The 22,124-nt window shown below is 32.2% G+C and overlaps 1 protein-coding gene across 3 annotated transcripts in view; it reads right to left on the bottom strand.

Moving 5' to 3' along the window:
• LOC117108009 (programmed cell death 6-interacting protein-like) overlaps positions 1-20,351 on the bottom strand; it is a gene marked incomplete at its 5' end in the record, with an annotated part of 36,284 nt that extends 15,933 nt beyond the window's left edge. For all 3 annotated transcript variants that reach the window (XM_033249835.1, XM_033249837.1, XM_033249838.1), the window contains 12 exon segments: positions 11,366-11,531; positions 12,294-12,428; positions 12,600-12,748; positions 13,398-13,557; positions 14,203-14,424; positions 15,274-15,451; positions 16,097-16,220; positions 16,321-16,543; positions 16,825-17,051; positions 17,739-17,892; positions 18,236-18,363; positions 20,282-20,351. In XM_033249835.1, the coding sequence (XP_033105726.1) occupies positions 11,366-11,531; positions 12,294-12,428; positions 12,600-12,748; positions 13,398-13,557; positions 14,203-14,424; positions 15,274-15,451; positions 16,097-16,220; positions 16,321-16,543; positions 16,825-17,051; positions 17,739-17,892; positions 18,236-18,363; positions 20,282-20,351 (1,936 nt within the window).
• Between the last annotated feature and the right edge of the window lie 1,773 nt (positions 20,352-22,124).

Raw genomic sequence — 22,124 nt, 5'->3', positions numbered from 1 at the left:
GAGGAAACATATTGATAATTACTTATGAACACTCAGATTGAAAATTAAGCATCTTTACCACCAAGCTACATCTCTACTCAGTTATAGTATACACCAAAGGTGGGCGAAGTACGGACCGGCAGTGAATTTTTTGTGGCCTGTGTGAATGAATTAAAAACTCTATGTGTGCGCCCTCCCGTCCCCAACCATCGATTGTGTGTAAAATATAATATTAAAACTGAGGATACAGTGGTGTAAAAGCAGTGTACGATGGTTTTTGGAAGCGCACCTGGAACATTAAACTTTGGGTGCGGCCCTCAGGGTTAAATCAACAATTCACTTTGGCCTTTCAGCCATTTTATGCTCACCCCGGTATACACCACAACATTAAAAATTGCCAATATAAGTATGTCATATTTTTTACCTCAAATTCTTTCAAAACACTAGAGTTTTGAGCTTCTATCAACATCTTTGAGTGTGGCTATATACAATTTTACTGCACTATTGGGGCCTTATTATATGTATGTATTTTTAGTGCATACCATTTATGAAAGCAGGGTTGTAAGCTGTACAAAACTAAGGGTGGGTGACTGACATTTCAAGGGTGGGTGGGTGTTAACATTTTTAAACTCTAAATAATAAGAGTGGATTTTAAGGATGAAAAAGTGGGTTAATAAGGGTGGATGGATGGCCATGAAATTAGCTTTAGACTGGGTGAAAAATTTCAAGGGTAGTTGGCCCTGCCAATCCCTATCACCATAACTACATAACTGGGAAAGATTACTTAAGTGTTTACACACCAATTTTAGTATAGTATGACCACATGAAGCAATCTTGAGCTTAAAAATATTGTTACCTCACTCAGTCAAATTGTAGGCCTCACAAATTGCATATTGTTTATGATTAAAATCTGGTCGTTCACATATCAAAATTGGCTTGAAAACATTTGGTTTATTGAGTTGAAAGACTCTATTTCATGTTTGCCCATACTAGCCATGGAAACCTATCCCTGGCTGTTTTTAAGTATATAGCAATTATGTTAACAGCATCTTTAGGTCTTCATAAATAATGTACACCTAACATTAACAGGGTATAAAAGTCTTGTCTTGCATTATTTCGTATTTTGAAGTATTAAATAATTAGCAATTCTTATATGAACCTATTTATTAAATGACTATTTTAAATATTTGTATGAATCCACTCTACTCCAATCCAAAACCCATATGAGACATTTGGGAAACAAATTAGATTAGTTAAAACTTTTGCATGATATTCATAGAGTATCAAATGATAATGTGAGGAAATTGATATTACTTTAAACTTGGCTCAATGTCAACCAATCAGAAAGCTAGAAACACTCGTCAAGGGGTATGCATCATACACCAAACAAGTATGCTTACATACCAAAGGCAGATTGCTGTAAGCGGTCTACAGATGGTCTTGAAATATCTTGTGTGAAAATCTAGATAAACCACAACTTTCAGTCAGAGATAGTCACAGATTTTAAAAACCTTTGCTATTTTATCCAGAGGCTAATTTCTATAAAGCAATATAAGAAGCTCTGACTCTTACAAATCTTGTCCTCAGCAAATCTAGATTACTTTAAATGAAGTTAGTTAATAAAAAATGTTTTACTACAAAAATACAAATGTTTGCCAGCATGTAAAGTTGTACAGCCACCCTGAATACTACTTTTAATTGTATATAAATCTTGTAGGCCTACACCTATGATTTGTTCTCAAGTATTATTATCATTCCACAGATTTAGAATTGTGATTCTCCAAATACTAGACTAGATCCTTCTTATGAAACCAAGAATGTGAAACTAATTCCTATTACTGTATAATGAAAACTTCATGGTCATTTTTATAACCCATTTTGTGGTATTGATTTCTTACCGTAGAGTCCGTACCGATACTACTGTATGTAACAAGGAAACTAGTGAGAACGAGTAAAAGCTCATGTCTCAATAGAATCATTTTAGCCAAACTTGTTGCCACCTTTCACATTTCAAGAATTCACCATACAGTAAGTGTGAAAAGAAAATTACATTTCACTGCAAAATTTGTGTAAAAAAAACTAATTCAAAGAGTATGGAATGAAGAAGTTGCCATTGTAATTATACAAGTAAAAAACTCCAAAATAATTGTATTTAAAAGAAAGTCTGTATTAATTAATTAAGTAATGGATTGAGACAGGGATAAGACTGTTTTAGAAAAGATCAATTAGGCTCATACATAGTATCATGTAACTGTATCTTGTTACGTATTTGGTAGGGTAAAAAATTAAGCTTGGGCCTTAGACTGTCAGACTGTCAGCAAAATAGGTATATAAGCCAAGACACTTAGTACACAGTCTATCTAAACACAGTGCAGTGAAATTCTATTCTAATCGTATGTGGAATATGACCGAACTAAATGCGAGGAGAATGCCTCAATTGAGCAACAATATCTCAGAATAATACACTAGAGTGTATAGTGTTATGTTGCCTATACTTGCACATTAATAATGCCATAGCTAATGTGGATATTGTTTACCACAGCATATTAAAACAAAAGAAAAAATTGTGATGAAAAAAGTGTGTGAATATTGTCTGATTTACACGTGAATAATAAATAATAGACACATTACCATAGGGAGTATCACATATGGCACTACTCCAAATTGATCAAGCACGTTACTAACAAAGTTAACAAAGAGAAACATTTGAAAAAAAATATAACCAAAAATAAATACAAACAAAAGGTTAGAAATTTCTTTTGGATCCATGGTTCTATATTGGATTTTAGTTTTAGACCTGATATGTCAAAAATGATCATCAATGAATTTCAAAATCATCTCAGCATCCAACACTAGAGGGCAGAATTTCAGTTTCGACTTGAGTTCATCTTTGAGATATAATCACTTCCTTTAATTGAAAACACCCACAATAACACCTAGAAACGGGGCTTCCTTACTTTAAACATGTGACAAGCAGAATACAGACAGGGCAGCCATTTTGTTGGCACTTAAATACTTACTATGCAAGTTGAGCTAATAAACTTGATCAATAAAAATTTTAAGTGTATGCTCTGTACATTTCCAAGGTACTTCTCTTTTTTTTTTTTTTATAAGAACCAGTAAAATTTTGCCCAAGCTCAGTGTTCTTATTTTGCCGATTTCCGGTTTAAAATGTTCTTATTTTCTTCCTATTTTGACATAGTTTCCAATTATTATTGCAGAAGTATATTTATACTGTACTGTACTATAAGGGTACTGTACTGTATTATAAGGATATTACATAGTCATACCTACTGCTAATAAAATACAGATAAGATTGTTTGTTTTCTGTTTTTTTTTTTTAATAAAATCCTTATTTAACATTTTCTTCAGCCTCAATTTGTTCTTATTTTGTTCCTGATTTTTAAGCAATTTCAGCCTCAGTGTTCTTATAAAATGTTTTCTATTACAAAAAATGTCAAGTTTTTAGGCCAAAAAAATAATTTTTGTATGCCCCTCCTCCACCCGCTCCTAACTCACTAAAAAAAACAAAAAAGCGGGAAAACAAAAAAGCTTAAAAAAAGGTATTTTTAGCTTTTTTTCTTTACAAATAAATTAAAAAAAATATATATATATCTTTATTTTTTGTCAGATGCCCTAAAAATTAGTCTAAATTTATTGTCTGATATAAGATATTGCCATTCTTGGCCTCTGTGGGTTATTTTCATCACCAAATAACATTCACAATAACTAACACTGCGCCTATATTCTTTGCATAAACCTTTAAATTGGCGGGTAATTAATTTACGTAGTGAACAAAATCTGCAAAATTGAAAAGAACAAAATTGTTTCGATCTTTGTCTCATTAAAAATTTATATAACATATTTGACATTTTTAAATAAGAAAATTAATGTTTTAAACTATTTTTTAGGAGTTTCAAGGACTTGCAAGTGACAAATTAAATTCAAACTTACAGAATCTACCATAAACATTTAAATATTAAAATCATATCAACTTTTCATCATTTTTTTCTGAATAGATGAATTATAGACTTCCCCCTTATTGTTAATTATTATAAACTCACCTCCTGATTCTGACACGCACTTTGACCTTCCACTGAAATCTCTATTATTCATACATCCCAGTTTATTTATTTACTTCATTGTCTGTCATCATTCAATAGTATCGTGAATGTTTATATCAGGATTGAAATAGATGGTAATATCCTGTTTTTTATTAAATAGTCTTAAAATTAGCAGAAAAAAAGAAAAAATAATCCCTAGTGTGATTTTCTCTTAATGAAGTCACACATAAGTCAATCTATAACACAATTTTCTGGCAACTCAAATGAACTTGAAAATTAAGAATCAACCATATATATGTCGTAGAACTCATCATTCTGAATTAAGTTATACTTCAAATAGATAAATATCAAGTAATTAGAAAAAGTACAGTCATTTTATAAAAGTCAAATAACTGAATTAAATAAGATGTAAACGCCTTGTGTCTTTGAACGTTTCCTTGAGTGTGTAGTAAAAAACATACAGTACGTGATAGAGGTAAACAAATTCACTGAAAAATAATTATTGATACTTCCTGATGCATTTTTTGGTTATGCATAATGTATTCTGTCCTAACACGTATACAACCATTACTAAAAAAAAATAACACATGTATATACAAAATATATACAGTAATATAAGTACCATAACTAAAATTATAGAATAATGGTCAATGAAAGATGCAAAATGCCCAAAATCTGTCTCTTATACACATCTAGATGTGTATAAGAGACAGATACTGTATTATAAGGATATTACATAGTCACACCTACTGCTAATAAAATACAGATAAGATTGTTTGTTTTCTGTTTTTTTTTTTTTTAATAAAATCCTTATTTAACATTTTCCTCAGCCTCAATTTGTTCTTATTTTGTTCCTGATTTTTAAGCAATTTCAGCCTCAGTGTACTTATAAAATGTTTTCTATTTAAAAAAAAGTTAGTTATTAGGCCCAAAAAAAAAAAAAAAAAAAAATTGTTTGTATGCCCCTCCTCCACCCGCTCCTAACTCACTAAAAAAAACAAAAAAGCGGGAAAACAAAAAAGCTTAAAAAAAGGTATTTTTAGCTTTTTTCTTTACAAATAAATAAAAAAATATATATATATATCTTTATTTTTTGTCAGATGCCCTAAAAATTAGTCTAAATTTATTGCCTGATATAAGATATTGCCATTCTTGGCCTCTGTGGGTTATTTTCATCATCAAATAACATTCACAATAACTAACACTGCGCCTATATTCTTTGCATAAACCTTTAAATTGGCGGGTAATTAATTTACGCAGTGAACAAAATCTGCAAAATTGAAAAGAACAAAATTGTTTCGATCTTTGTCTCATTAAAAATTTATATAACATATTTGATATTTTTAAATAAGAAAATTAATGTTTTAAACTATTTTTTAGGAGTTTCAAGGACTTGCAAGTGACAAATTAAATTCAAACTTACAGAATCCACCATAAACATTTAAATATTAAAATCATATCAACTTTTCATCATTTTTTTTCTGAATACATGAATTATAGACTTCCCCCTTATTGTTAATTATTATAAACTCACCTCCTGATTCTGACACGCATTTTGACCTTCCACTCAAATCTCTATTATTCATACATCCCAGTTTATTTATTTACTTCATTGTCTGTCATCATTCAATAGTATCGTGAATGTTTATATCAGGAGTGAAATAGATGGTAATATCCTGTTTTTTATTAAATAGTCTTATAATTAGCAGAAAAAAAGAAAAAATAATCCCTAGTGTGATTTTTTCATAATGAAGTCACACATAAGTCAATCTATAACACAATTTTCTGGCAACTCAAATGAACTTGAAAATTAAGAATCAACCATATATATGTCGTAGAACTCATCATTCTGAATTAAGTTATACTTCAAATAGATAAATATCAAGTAATTAGAAAAAGTACAGTCATTTTATAAAAGTCAAATAACTGAATTAAATAAGATGTAAACGACTTGTGTCTTTGAGCGTTTCCTTGAGTGTGTAGTAAAAAACATACAGTACGTGATAGAGGTAAACAAATTCACTGAAAAATAATTATTGATACTTCCTGATGCATTTTTTGGTTATGCATAATGTATTCTGTCCTAACACGTATACAACCATTACTAAAAAAAAATAACACATGTATATACAAAATATATACAGTAATATAAGTACCATAACTAAAATTATAGAATAATGGTCAATGAAAGAATACTCTTTGAGATGTGTGTAAACATTTATTAAGACAAATTTTAACACAACATCAATTATTAAACAGATAATAAATACATATATTTTTAGGTTGGTTTATAATTATTTAATAAACATTGCACACCAACAATCATAACCAAATGTCAGTTATTTAATAATAAATAACAATAATATAAATAATTTAATTTTAATAATAAGATACAATTTTCTGATGTACAAATTGATGGAACTACATTTGTCCATGGCCAGAAAAATTGCCATAAAAATAAACAAATATGAAATATTAAAATACAATGTTTGTATGCTCAGGTTCTCCCTCAGTTGGGAAGATTGCCAACTGATACAGTTTTCATTAATATCTGTAAAAGACAGGCAAAGACCAATTCCACTGCATTGGCGACAAACCTTTTGCCAATGAGAGTTTACTTACTGTCAGTGACAGTTTGAGAGGATTGTCGTTGAACTTGATCTGCTGTATGCGCTTTGCTATCCCTGTCTACATGGAATCATTTCCGTCTACACTGTTGTTCCAACCGAGGGACTATCTAGGGCATCCATTCATGGTTTGGAGTAGACAAATTTCTGTGTATGACTTATTATACATCAACAAAAATAAGTTATATACAGTAGAAACCCTCATTTACGAACCCCATTTTACAAATTCCCGATTTTACGAACGTAAAAGGTGATGTCATAAAAATTGAAGCGAAAGATTAAAAAAAAAAAAACCCGCTCGAATTGCACCTGTTATTACCATGCATACACGGGCCTCTTCAAAGTCACTGTTTTTTATGGCTTCACACATGCACATGTGCATGCGACAAATTTTACTTCTCTTTCAAACATCGTTTTCAGCTTTAAAATTCAACATAGTGCTTGATTGTTTTATTGAATGATCAATATATATAATAAACAAGTATCTATGGAAGTTGTGTTGGAATAAAATCCACAATCTAGGTATTTAAGAAGGTAAAAATGTCCGATAAAAACAAATTTGCGCAGGGCCTAGAGTGGGATCAGAATGCTTAGAAGCTGCCTACTGTAGGCCTAGGCCTCCTCAGACTTAGCTGTGTAAGCCTGTAGGCATAGCCTAGGCCTAGTTTATGCCAGTGTGAGTAGTACCAGTGCAGATATATAGGAATTTGGGTCAACCCCGATTTTACGAATACCCAAATTTACAAACAGCTCTGGGCCCGTGCCGTACGTAAATGAGGGGTTCTACTGTATTGTATAGTAGTAAAACCGCTGATGGGGATCAAGAGGGAGATGGATTATTGTTTAGAATAGTTTATGTTGTACTGTACTTATACAGTATTTATAAAGTCCAACAATGAACTTCACTTGTGCAAATAGCCCTGTCCCGAACTCAGTTAATGATTCCCTTTCTCGAAGCCACACACGATGCTTTGCTTTGCTTGCTTCAGTTGGTGACTCAATCATCAGTAAGACAGCAGTGTCTATCTGATGGCCAATTGTCTTTTAATCAAAGATGGCTAACATTAATAATAATAATACTACATATTTATAATTATTCTCTTTTTGACTAGAAATGCATGGCTAAATAGTAGGCTTATATGTGGCAAAGACAAGCCAAACCAGTCACTCGTCGCAAATCCTTTCAGAGACATGGCCAAACATGCTGGGATGTCAACATTTTTTTAATCTATTTTATTAAACAATTTTTATATTTGTTTTTAAAAACCAACCTTTATATAGCTATATATCAAGTTATGCTGTTATTTTCCCCATTTTCAATGTTAAAACAACAATTTTTAACGATCTGGCAATGGTTTTTGCCTGCAAAATGCCCAAAATCATACACTTTGAAGGCTGACATACAGCTGTATGTTTAAACTCCTGTAACTTCATAGCAAAATGTTGGATTTAAATGATTTTTTACCATTTCATAGCCCTCATCTTACTGTTTAACCGTGTATTAATAACTAAAAATCAATTTTTTTCTTTTTTGTGACGAGTGACTGATTTGGTTTGTCTTTGACACATATATTAAATCAAAATTGCAATCATATCATCCTTTTTTTTTAAATGCTTTTGTTTTGATTACCAATTAATCATAAATGACATTATGGTAGTGGGAAGAAATCATTGGGAAAGTGTTCCAAGAAAATTTCAAATCATACATTGCATAAGATTAGAGCAAGATTATTACTGGATGCTTTCTAAAAGCAAGAACACAACTCTACAAGTGTAATATAATATTGGCATATAGCCAATATAAGGCCAGGTAAAACAAAAAATAGTTTATTGGCTAAATATTTCCAAAAATGGGAGGCCCTCTCTTCTGGCACATCAGCACTTACAGATTAAGTCGCCAGTGATCACCGGATTGGTCTACGATTAAGTACAGTAATATTCTATTCCAATGGCTAAGGATAAATTTTACGCTGCAATTTTGTGACTATGACAATAAAGTTTATCTTATCTTATAGCTAAAAAAATTAAATTTTAAAAAAACCTTAAATTGAGGCATCAGCAGAAACTATGTTATTACAAAATCCAAAACCAATATAATATACTGTACTGTAATATAAAATAAAATTAAATTAAAAAATTTTTTTTTTTCTTTTTTACTAGAAGATGAGATTTTTTATTGTAATATTGCATTATACTATATTATGTTGTTATATGTATGTTAAAAGCAATAAAAAAAGAAAAAGAAACTATGTTATATTTTCACTTGTCCAAATTTAAAGTGTAGTGTAACATGAATGTGTTAGATTAATAAGGGAAATATTTATAATGAAATCAAAAACAAGAGTACAGTACACAGTTTTTACACTGAACAAGTGTACTAACATTACATGCTGCATATGACATCATTAAATGATTTTATCTGAATGTTTAACATTACCAATAGAAAACACTTTACATTTACAATATCCCACAGGCCAAAGTACCATAATAATATATATGACATCATTTGGATTATATCAGAATATGTAACATTACCGTGGAAAGTACATTAATGTTTTAAGTCAAATTGAGGTGACATGATAAAATGTAATGTACTGTAGTTAGATTTATATAGCACTACCAGAGTCTCAAAGCATCAAAGCGTGGACTTGCTCATTCAATAAATTTCTACCTTAAGATTCTTTTTGTGTCTGAGCTACCTGGTAAGAGTCATATATTAGCACCACCATTGAGGTATACATAAAATAGTATACTCATTGCATTTTAAGGAAAGAGATAGAGATATTCATATCTACCCTTTATTTTTATTTTATATTATTTTGAGAAAATCATAAAATGGTATTGTTAAAATAATTTTATCTTGTTTCTAATGAAATATTTTTGGCTCTTATTCACTAGGCCAAAAACATATCTTTTTTTAAAATACCAATAATCACTACAGTTTTGATCAGCTTTGTTGATCTTTTTTTTAACATACCAATAATCACTACAGTTTTGATTGATCAGCTTTGTTGATCTTTTTTTTAACATACCAATAATCACTACAGTTTTGATCAGCTTTGTTGATCTTTTTTTTAACATACCAATAATCACTACAGTTTTGATCAGCTTTGTTGATCTTTTTTTAACATACCAATAATCACTACAGTTTTGATCAGCTTTGTTGATCTTTTTTTTAACATACCAATAATCACTACAGTTTTGATCAGCTTCGTTGATCCTTTTCAGTTAAATGACTAGCAGAAGCTAGTTCATATCGTCATCAGCTGTCATCCAATGACGTGAAATGGGATGAAATTTTCACCAACATATATTGATAAAATTTCACAAATATATTATGTATGAGATGTATGTAAAGAAAACACATTCATTATATTTTTCACTATTTATTATATTATGTATAGGAGAAACACTAAATGTTCTTTGGCCTTCAAAGAAAAAAAATATAGACACTTAGTATATTGCATTATAAAAATATTACCAATATGTAACTCGTAGATTCTGAAATAATGATGATCGCCTACTACATTTCATGTAATTATAATGACATCATACAAGTAATTTGAGTATAAAAAGGGAAAATCAAACAGATTCATCTTAGGGACTTACAATGGAAGTTTCACTCAAAAACAATAATCAAATAAGAAGCCCACTCACTTGATGACATCATCATTCATCAGTATAATCATTTTAAAAAGCATACTATTTTTCCATACTTATGAAATGCATTACTGTGTTTTGTGATGAATTTGTAATAAATAAACTGAATTTGATGACTTCATCAGTCTAATCAACTAAATGTATTATTTATCTGTATCTGTAAAGAGTACAAATAACTTATTGACATCATTATATTTTACAAATCCAAAAATAGATATCAAAATTTATATATAACCTACCACTCCCTCAATTAGAGTCTGAAAAAAAAATTGTTCTTGTGTTGCATTCACCTTTAACATTGTGGAGATTTTCAAGTCTATTGTGGAAAAATCTGTTAAAGTACTTTACTGACGTATTAAGATACAAAGGTAAACATATAATCTTTTATTTAATTATTAATAATATAGACATATGTTGTTCGTTGTTCTCCTGACTGCTTTATTTTTTTACCTTAGTTTTATTATCCTTAAGAAACACAGATGGGCAAAGTACAGCCCGCAGAGCACATTAAGCCTGACAGCAATTTTGTTGCGGCCCACCAAAACCTATCTGTGGGCCCGTCTACCGTTCTTAGTTCGACAGGCTGTTGCTGAACATCAGTAAATTAAAAATAAATGGTAAAAAAGCAATGATTAAAGAATCATGATAAAATGGTTTCATTAACCCATAACTCACAACAGAAAGGTACAAACCTTGGTCAAAAGTTTTATTACAATGGTATGAGAAAGCTATACCCTAACCCTAAACTATTACACAAATCAACCCCACAAAACCCGGTCAACCAAAATGTAACTATCTCAGGTTATCACTAAATTACACCGAAAGGTCAAAACAAACATATCAACACTCCCAATAGATATCATATTAGGATAAGCAACACATTAAGTTCACACAAATATAAGATTATTATGTAGTTTATACATAATAATCACACCTCCTGCCAAAAAGAGTTTGGCAGTTTGTAACGCAGGCTCACATAAGCCGGCTTAAAAGGACTTCTTAAAACTAAAACATATAAATGCAAAATGTTCCTACCTGTAGTATGATGAGCAGGGGCCGCACGGACTTCCTGTGGCGGTTGATTCGCAATGCTCTGCGTTAAATCTCGTAGCAATTCTTCTTTTTCAGTTTTTCTTGCAAAAGAGAGATCGCTACATTTGCCTTGGTATTTGACAAGTATTTGTGTCAAATCATTGTAAAACTGAAAATTTGATGGAATAAAGCAACTTAATAAGATTGTCATGCTAACAACATATCTGGATAATCGACAGTATGGCTTGAAAATATAACCATTTATTTTTCCGACCCACAAAAATATATGAATGTACTTTTAAAAAAAGCATACAATACAAAGTATAATTGCTCGGGTTTGCTTTCACTGCAACCTGTGTTCCTAAGGAACATGGGATAAAGAAGAGAGTGGATTACAGCTCCCCTACTGCAAATACCAAGTGCCAGTTATTTGTTGAATTGTAACGTATGTAAAAAAAGGGCATTTCGGACAGACATATTATGCTTACAATAACTATTATATCTGTTATTTATTTAATTATTTATTACAACCATATTTAAAGAAATTGTTTGAAATTTTCAACTGAACAGTGAGAAAACAGAGGGCCAAAGGCTTAAGGCCCATTTGAACAGGCCACCCCCTGTCGGCAAAGACTAGTCAACCGCAGAACTGCTACTAGGACTCCCCTCATACACCTGCTGGTGTCCAACAGAAATCGTGAAAACCCATTCTGACAGCTTAGCCCCTCTCTACCTTGGATGTACATAGAACCACCACTGCAACTAAGCCTGGAGGTTAGCTGATATTTAAAGAAAAATATAATACATTCGACAAGATTTCTACAAATTAGACTACTTGCATAGATTAAAACTGCTTTTTCCTGGCCATAAGCAATGTCAGAAACTTTTGGAAACTCCAAGTATCACATCACATGGAGTTGAAAATGCTCACCTTGGTCCCTTCTGTCAGGTTTCCCATGAGTTCCATAAAAGTGTTGTGTCCAGTTGCTAATTGACGCAGCACTTCCTCTCTCTTTTGAGCAGAGTTGTCGGTCTGTTTGGCAGAACTAAACTGTGTATTTGCATCCTAATGGAAGAGATTAAAATTATCTTAGTTAAACAAGTAGTAACCATCAGTGCATAACATTCAGTTAACAAACAGAAACATTGTTTTTTAAAGTTACCAGGTAAGGTATAACAATCTCTTCTAATAATATACATTATCTGTAAACTGTACTCTAGAAATGTCTAGACTCACCTGTATGTTGGAAAGCAGCGACTCCTGACGTCTAGCGCTATCCTGCACTTGTTGAATAAGCGGTCCATAAATACGGTCCAATTCCTGATTAGAGATGACATCCTCGTTGATGGCACCATCTTTGGCCAATGCAGACAAGAAAGCACTACCTACAAAAAAAATTCAAAATAATCTGAAACTTAGATGAAATATTCAGGTGATCCACACTTGAGAAGTTTTAAGTGATCATCTTTTTGACAATGTAGTCATAATGCTTGTTGAAATAAATGCTAGTGTGAAATTTACCACTTATGAATATTGTTGTGAAACATCATTAAATGCATTGCACATATAATACTGCACACTTTAAGCTATAACGTAATCCAAGATAGTATACCCACAAGTGTATTGCAGTTCAGTTCATAAAGCAACTGAATGGTAATAGAAGGTGTGATAGTTTTTCAAAATATTTATATGACATCTTTATATCATATATATCATATTAATGGAGAACTTATTTAACAGTAACTACATTATTACACTATTACATTATATTACATTACATTATTATAACATATTTTATATGAAGTGCTTGCGGTACACCACCACAAATATGGTTTTTGTGTCTCAGAAAAATCAGTTGTACAGCATATCAAAAATTTGTTTTACTCTGGAGCCTGGTTTTAATAACTTTATCAGTTTTTGCGTTATATTTTGTTGTTTTCTCTTTAGATTAAACTTCTTTTTTAACATAAACCAATGCAAAGCTCATAGGCTAACAAATGTAAAGTGTATAATTCTCTTAAATTCCTGACTCACTCATGTTAAATGTTGCACTTTTTAACTCTGATTCCATGACCTCTCGCTCTGTTTTGATTGCATCAACCTGTAGCATGAGCCCTCTCAAAGTCTTCACTGCTGGACTATCTTTCAAAGCTGAAGCTGCGTTAGCTGAAGGTAAAGACTTTGCCAATTCAGCCTAAAAATGGGAGTGGTAAAATATAAAAACATAATTAGACAAATGAATGATTTGCAAAACTTACACCCAATTCAGAGCAAGATAAATGTTACATAAGATGTAACATTTAACAAGCATCCACACTATATTAAACTACATTTGGCTAACATTAGTACAAGTTCTTTTTATAAAGTCCATGAAGGAAACGTACATTATGAGGACCCGTAACACCCAAGTGATATTAAGCATGGAAGAATGGGCCTAGGCCTATTGAGATAGTAAATAATTAGTGACTAAACTAAAGAATTTTTGTTTTAAATACTTCTTTGCATCCTTTCCTTCCATCTCCATCAAATATGTTTCTATTGCTTCTTCAATCTTGAAATGTTGAGGATTGGCAATTGTTTACAGTTTTGATAAATTTACTTTTGAACGCCTTCCACAAGATTCGCTATATCTTGTTTTTATGTTTTGTAATTCCCTGTGCCCCAGATCAAAAATATATTGTAAATGGCTTTCAAAGGGACTTTTCGAAAGGCGAGTTTTCTCAAATTTGCTGCGTGGATACTAAATGTTTGTGTTGTGTGGCAAACTACGTGTTAACGTGGCAGGGGTGATATGGTGGTATTACATTGTATCACTATAACGTTGTAGGAGTATTCTCACCTGTGGCTTTCCTAGTATTTCAATATACATCTTGTTGTTGTTGAACTTCTCTCGGACAATATTATCTGCTTGGATGGCATTGTTGAGAATGGTGTTATATTTAGCAGCTTCACCTCTTAGTGTCTCTGTTAGTTTGGCGGACGGAGTTCGAGTCCATTTTGCAGCAAACTTCTCCTTCATTTGCATATCACTAGCTGCTTCCTCATCAAGCATTTTAAGTGACTGAAATAATTATGAAAATAATCATACACAAAAAGTTTACATCAATACTTTATAAGGTGTGATGCCCTCTTTAGTGTGCATAAGTAAAATGATGGCTATGAACTGACTTAATTTGTTTCCTTTTAATGAATAACAACATATTCGGTAGTACAATAAAATCTCCCCAATTACGAAACTCCTGATTATGAGCTCACTACAAAAACACTTAAAATTGTACTTAAAAGTCTTTAAAAATAATATAAAATGTTACATCAGCTAAGAAAGAAATAATTTAAGGGCAAATAGAAAAATTTATTAGGTTATCACTCCCGCCCGCGTCAAAAATTCGGAAAATATCGATGCGGGAATAAAAAAAAAAAATTTTTTTGCTGCATCAATTATTTCAACATTATAAAAATAACAATGCAATTTTGTCACTTCAAATACAATTTTTAAACCAATTTTTATACAATATTTACTATTACAGACCAAATATAAACAGAGGAACGTTATTGGGAGATGTTACTATATTTGATTTTTCTGCCAATTTAACTGTAGTGTAAATAAACGTAATTCCAACCACCCAACTACGGAACTGAAGATGTATGAATTGCAGGCCAGATATCTAAAAATGTTTACCTTTTTAACAAGTGTCAATTTCAACAATTGTCCATGATAGATCCTAATACTGTAGAACCGGTAATTTTCAAACTACATTTGTTTTCGTGCTATTTGCGAATTTAACAACACGCAAAGATATTAACATCTATGAAAGGCATGCATGCTCTATTATTACCACTGATTTTTACTGGATGTAGGGCATGTCTCACCTCCATGGCCAAATCCAATCTAACAAGTGTTTAGGCTCACCTCATTTATTAATTCTCGGTTCCTTGTAAGCAATTCTGGTAGATTATTCATCATACTTTCTAGGGCTTGTAATCCTCCCTTGGCCTGAACTGCTTGTGATTTCTCTAGAACTGATTGTGGTACCGACTCACCACTAAGATCTTCAATGGAGGCAGGTAAATTTAATGATACCAGAATACTGTGAAGAACAATAATTAAAGTATCAGTAAAGCTGTGAGAAAGTGCACACATGTCAATCTCAAGGTTCTTTATAGAATTCAAACAAAACACAAACAAGTTTTTCTCACAAAAGACTTGGTTGAAGAAGTGTGGACTATAATACTCAGTTGCTTCTTAATTATAAGAATGAAAATAGCAGTCTTTTTGGTATGGCTGGACAAGTTGAATTTGAGTCTGAACCCTGTTTAGATTTTAAACAAGAATTTTCATCTATTACTATAATTATTACCATCACTACCATCATTAATTTAATACTTCGCTTATAACATTCTTTATTATAATCATCATATTTTACCATTTACTGGGCAAAATCACTTAATGTAGTCATACTTACTAAAAACTAACATTACGAAAATGGCAGCTGGTGTACAGGTACACAATAACCTTCACATTCTTTGACTCATACCACATATTAAGACTTAAGTACAAGGTTAAACCTGTTTATTGATATTTTTTGTTGAATACTGCCCTGTATATTTTAGGTCAGCATGGACCATTTGTGAGAACTGAATCAGCATATATGTTATCTATATAAAATATGTTTGTAAATAAATATATCATGAATGCACTTGGTTCACTATTCCTATAAATCATTATCCATTACCTGTCTAGTAACTGATTATTTTCTCGTAACTTGCTAATTTCTCTGTTGATAATTTCACTCTTGCGACTTTCAAATGCGTTCATGGCTTCATGCACGGCCAATGGCACTAATTTTTCAAACAAATCTGTAATTGAAAAGTTTAAAAATAAAAGAGAATTATTGCAGAATGTATAAAATTTGGTGTACTGTGAAAATTCACCATACATTTTAGAATGATAACTTACCAACAGATTTAGAATTCATTGGGGTTGAGATAGCTGTAGACTTTGCAAGTACTGCTGAACCAATGGCTTGAAGTGCTGCAGGTTCCGGAACTACTTCATGGTAGATGAAATCATTGTCCTTCTTCGCTGCAACAAGTGATCTTTGTATTGAGCTCTGCAAGTCTCCAAAGTCAAGTAAAGCTGCGCCTGTAGTTGCCGCAGCATTCAGCAAGGTTGTCGCTTTCTGTTTTTGAGAAATGAAATCACAATCTTAAGATAAATATTCTGTTTCTATCATATTAATTACAGCATGATGCTTGCCTTCCAATCCCAGGGTCCAGACATCATGTTTTATCAGTGTTGCATAGTACACAACCGATATATTAGATATCATAATTTGGCATGGAGTTGCTCCTCCTCTACTGACTACAGATGTGTCAACATTCTCTGTCAACATCAAGTATGCCTCTTTTATTCCTAATGGATTATATCTTTATTATATAAGATGTGGATCACTTGACTTACTTTAAGTCTAGAAATCTCCTGACCAAATTCCTGTTTGCTCTTGCAAACCTTTGCTTGGTACATCTCAGCAAGAGCCTGGAGGTATGACTGCTTAGCTGTCACAGTAACGACCCAATCCTTTGGTAACACAGCCTTCGCATTGGGTTTCTGACAATGCTTCATAGCATCATGGTATAGATCTGATGCTGCGTGTGCGACCTTAGCAACTACAGAGTCTTTCATTTTATCTAAACCAAATATAAATGTTACAATAGATAATTGTCTGGATATTTAATATTCTTATTTAAATATGTAAAAGAATAATTGTTGAATAACATGAATTTCTGATTTACAACCTCTTTGAAGATGTATAATTGTCCCATGCAAAAATACCAAAAAAATTATTAAAATCATTATTGAAATTAAGTTGCTCATTTTGGATTAACATAAAAATGATCAACTTGAATATAGAAATTAGTGTATTTAAGAAATGTATTTTTATTATCATTATCCAGTATAAAAATCAAAGTACACATTTCTTAAATTCAGTAATGTCTATGCTCAAGTCAATAATGTGTAGGTTAGTGCAAAATGAGCAAGTTCATTTTATTGTTTACATTTTGTGTCATTTTCAGGGGACAATACATCTTTAACAATCTTCAAATGTAAATTGTTTATGATTGGGATTGTGAAAGAGAACAGAGAAAAAGAACAAAACAGTTCATGTACATATATCTCAGTGGTTAACAGGATAACCTGGTGTGTGATGCATATTTTTCTAAAGGAGGAAGCTATACATTTTACTGCCATACACCACATCTTGAAATACTCTCCAGCGAGAGAGAGGCTGAGGCTACCCTGCACATGTATGGTTACTGAACGTAACTATTCTTAATCTTGTTTAGTAAAACCAAGAAATGCTTTCTCATGCCCACCTTGTCTAGCCTTTTTTAGGAAGCTCTCCTGTGCCTGCGCTACCATGATTGAAGCAAGAGCCTTAAGAACCTCTGGCTGGAGATCTGGTGTGCTAATCTTGGATTCATATGACCACACCACACTTTCCAAATGGTCAAACAGTCCAGCTGCACTCTGTGAAGTATATACTGCATGTAATTTTTGACACTACCATTTTCATTTAATAAAACATCCATTGGCTTGCTAACAGACATCAGAGATCTTACCATAAAAAGATAGCTACAGTAAGACCAATCAAAAATCTTTTTAAGGATAGCAAAGGAAACAGCTGCAGTTCAAAATTACAAGTGTCTTTGAAACCACTGGTCTTGTGCATTTAAGTTTTCACTATGATTGCAACAGTGCTGAAATTACCATACCAGCAATGATCTTTATATTTTAAATAACACCTTTTTAACAAAGTAGTTCACTGTATTTAATTTTGAATACATAATGTATTATTTGATATTATAATTACCTGGAAATGCTTAGCTGCAGCCTTCAGCCCTGAATCATCATCTAAGCTTTGTAAAGCAGCTATGTTGCTATGCAAAGCAGCCAGGTTAAACAGTACACACACTTTTTCGTATCCAATGGAAACTATGCCTTCAATAAATAAAACAAATTAGATAGCTTGCGCTGTAGTTTTGTGGTAAAGAATCTTGCCTGGCAGTCCTATGGTCCATGGTTTAATTAAACACCAGGATTTTGTATATATGACTAAAATAGCTCCAATTCCCTAGGCCTCATATTGAGACTTATATCCTTTTTATACTAACAACATAAAATGTTACAAAATTTAAAGTTAAGTTGTAACAAGTTTGATCTTCTGAGATATTTTATAAATTTCATTACATAATGAAACCATGCAAAATCTACAGTAGGGTAGGCTTAGGCCTAGTTCAGACTAGGTGGATAAACCTGGCTCAACTCACCGGGTTTATCCACCTGCCAGTCTGAACTAGTTGGCTTCTCAAGCCGGGCTGTGTTCCTATAGTAACTAGGCCTGGCGCGCCACCATGTTTAACTTTTCTAAGCCAGGCTTTAATCGTTGCGGGGGGTTTTGCATTGACTTCGGGTGACAAAATGACCAATCATAATTCAATTACGTACGCTGTGAGCGAGCGTACGTTTCGCGAGCAATGTTTTGAAACACGTTTCCTGGTTACGGTTCATTATTATGCAAATTCTCGCCTGGCTAATCCCGCTAGTCTGAACGTCTGGCAAAGTTATACCAGGCTTAACGTTGAGCCGGGCTTAACTCAAGCCTGGCTTATCTCCAAGTCTGAACGTAGCCTAAGTATGCATAACATATAATGTTCTGGTTATTACAATATGTTACTGGTTGTTACTATTTACAAAATAATGACAGTGTGAAAATGGTATCATCACTCCATCATGTGTACTACTACTAGTATGTGAATGAAACAATTTATGTTACCTTAAATATTATAATAGCAGCACAAACTAAACTGCTTTAACTACATTTGCGTAGGCGCAAATTTTATAATGTCATCCTTCATTGCCTTTAACAAAATTAGATATCAATTAAAGAAATAGATTGAAAAATGTGATGTTGCCTCTTAGGCCGTGTTTCCACTGCACTTATTATCCGATATATTATCAGAAAACGGCCATTTTGTTATTTTTCGCTGCGAAATCTGAGAATCAGATAATTTATTGAAAAAAGCTTCAAATGCGAAAATAAATTTAACCTTTAGCCGATGTCAAGTCACGGCTATGCAAATAATTCTTTTGGGAAGTTAGTTTCTCAGGCAACTTAACTAGGCCTAGTACTGTAGTTAGTAGGCCTGGCCTATAGGGCCTTAGCCCCTGGGCTAATCAAACACTTCATAATAAAAAACTGAGTAAATTTTGCGTGCTTATTATAAAATTCAAAAAGCCTGAAATGGCTGCATTCGATGTCGACAGTGCACTGACTGGCCCTTAGGTCTAGGCTATCCCCTACCTATTATTGTTTATTGTACCCTAAGCACACACAACAAAGTTAGCATTCTTTTTCGCCTTCTTCTCACTTCCTATATAGAAGTACAATGAAACAACTGCAACAGTACATTTCCTAGAGTGAAATAATACCGTATCGATTTCGTTCTTGGCCTAGGCTTATTTATCTCGCACAGGGTCACCTGCTAGGTCTACAAAACGGATGTTTTGGTATTAAACACATTGCTTTGTTGTTCATAATATTGCATGATAGGATGAAATATTTGGAGGGAATTTTAAGATAATTAATTAAGAAATTTAAGTGCTGCGTAAACACGGCCTTATTGAATTTGGCTGCACATATTTATGTTCATGATCAGCCTTCAGAAAAACAACAGCAGTAAAAACATGCAAAATATTCAAAATTTATTGGGATGTGTTAGTTGACAGTACATTATTTTGGGAGGCCAGAGATGGCTGTTAATTGTATTATGTGCTATAGGCTTACTCTGTGTATAAGTACAATGCCAGAATGGCTTTGGACCAAAGACATCTGGAATATAATTTAAGTGGCACTAACTCTGTTTCTTGGCTCCTCCTAAGAGAGATCCTTTGTCAAATGCATCCTGCCAAGTAAATTTGATGACAGCCTGAAAAATACCAAGAAAATAATTCATTATAATTATACCAAGCTTAACTAAAAATCATAAAAATTATGGGTAATAGTAGTAATGTATGTTAAAATACATTAATAATATAGCGAAACACCTAGACTGCAAAAAAATTCAAAACTAACATTTGTGTTTTTTTTCTTTTTTTTTCCTTTATTTTATTTCTTCAATTATCCATTGTTTTTTTAAATTGTGAATATAGTTATGCATCCTACTATTATTATTTCATGTTTCTAATCAAATCCCTCCATCCGAGCTGAGTTCCTAATTGAGAATAATTGAGTTTGAATTTTCATAGCATCTCAGTGCTGAGGGTAGGCCTAGACATAGTGCTACATAGTACATAAGGATAGGTAAGCCTAAGCCTGCAATATGTACAGTATTCATATTTATTACTGTATAATGATTTCTAAATAAATACATGATTATTCATAGTAAAAACAAGTCTTATTATTCTCTTTATAATAATGAAGATATAATTTACTACATTCTAGTTTTATCCTTTGGAATAAAGCCAACAACAAACAAAAAGTGAAACTGTCCATTCCTACAGTGGCTATTAATATTATATTACTGATCATATTGTACAGTAGCTGCCTAAACAAGCTTGCACGGCTTAATTGAAATACATCTCAACTGAAAACGATTTATATTTATGGCTGTTAAGGAGTTTTATGTTTATTGTTTAAACATTTTCTTCCTTGGCTGACGTAACGTTTGATATTATTTTTAAAGATTTTTAAATACTAAGTGTATCTGATAGTGAGGAAAGATCGTTTGAATGATGTCATCGCCACAAATTGTGTACTATAAAAAAAAGAGTTCGTAATTGTTTGGTATGTAATTGGGAGTGTTACTGTATTGATCTACAGAGACATTTTTAAAAATATTCTTTGAGGAAAACTATGATCAAATTGGAGACCCATAACCAGGGAAGATCTGCGGATTAGAAGACTTTCCCACGGAAGCAAAAGTTCCACTTAAATGAAAATAGTGTTTGTTTACATTTTTGTGTAGGCTGTATTTGGTACTCAAAGACATTGTTTCTGTTTTATTTCCATGTGTAATCACGAATGTGTAAACATTTTTCCACAATGTCGCTACTTCCAATTTCATAAAGTAGAAATTTTACCTTAAAAATTTTAAAATATCAGTTTCTCGCATGTAAAATGCCCGGATTAGGAAATGTCGGAAAAACCAAGTGTTTCTGGGACCCCTAGTGTGATCACCTGTGTCCCACCATACACAATGTTCAAAGTGAGTTCTGTTCTTATTTTAAACTGATTACCCTTTAAAGCCCCATTCCCGGCAAAATTTCAGTTTTTAAGAAAAATCTAATTTTTGTATAATGTTATAAAGATTTATAAATATAATACGGAATTGCTAGTTTAAATGAATTTAGACATTCCTAAGAATGAAAAAAATGTAAAATAAGACTGAAATTTGATTTTTTGTGTTCCACACAAAAAATGAATGCGGATGAATTTTTCATGTTGATTTTGCGATAGGTCGTGAGAAGAAATATCGTAGGCGCCGAAAACATTAGCCTATCCAATGCTGATAGGCTAGGCCTAGCCTTACCTCGATTTAGGTTCTGTTATCACACATAAAAACGGCCGACATGATATTTTCCGTTGCTAGTATTGACACTTGTGAATATAATATTTCACAGGAATTATTTCAAATTTGTTAAAAAACTGATTCTGACTGAGATTTTGACACTTAAACAAACATATCTCAACCTAACCGAAC

The sequence above is a fragment of the Anneissia japonica genome, unplaced genomic scaffold (genome assembly GCF_011630105.1).
Source record: "Anneissia japonica isolate Jap-2015-1 unplaced genomic scaffold, ASM1163010v1 scaffold287960_len3192837_cov198, whole genome shotgun sequence".
NCBI classification, from domain to species: domain Eukaryota; kingdom Metazoa; phylum Echinodermata; class Crinoidea; order Comatulida; family Comatulidae; genus Anneissia; species Anneissia japonica.
This window is presented reverse-complemented; position numbering and strand designations above follow the sequence as displayed.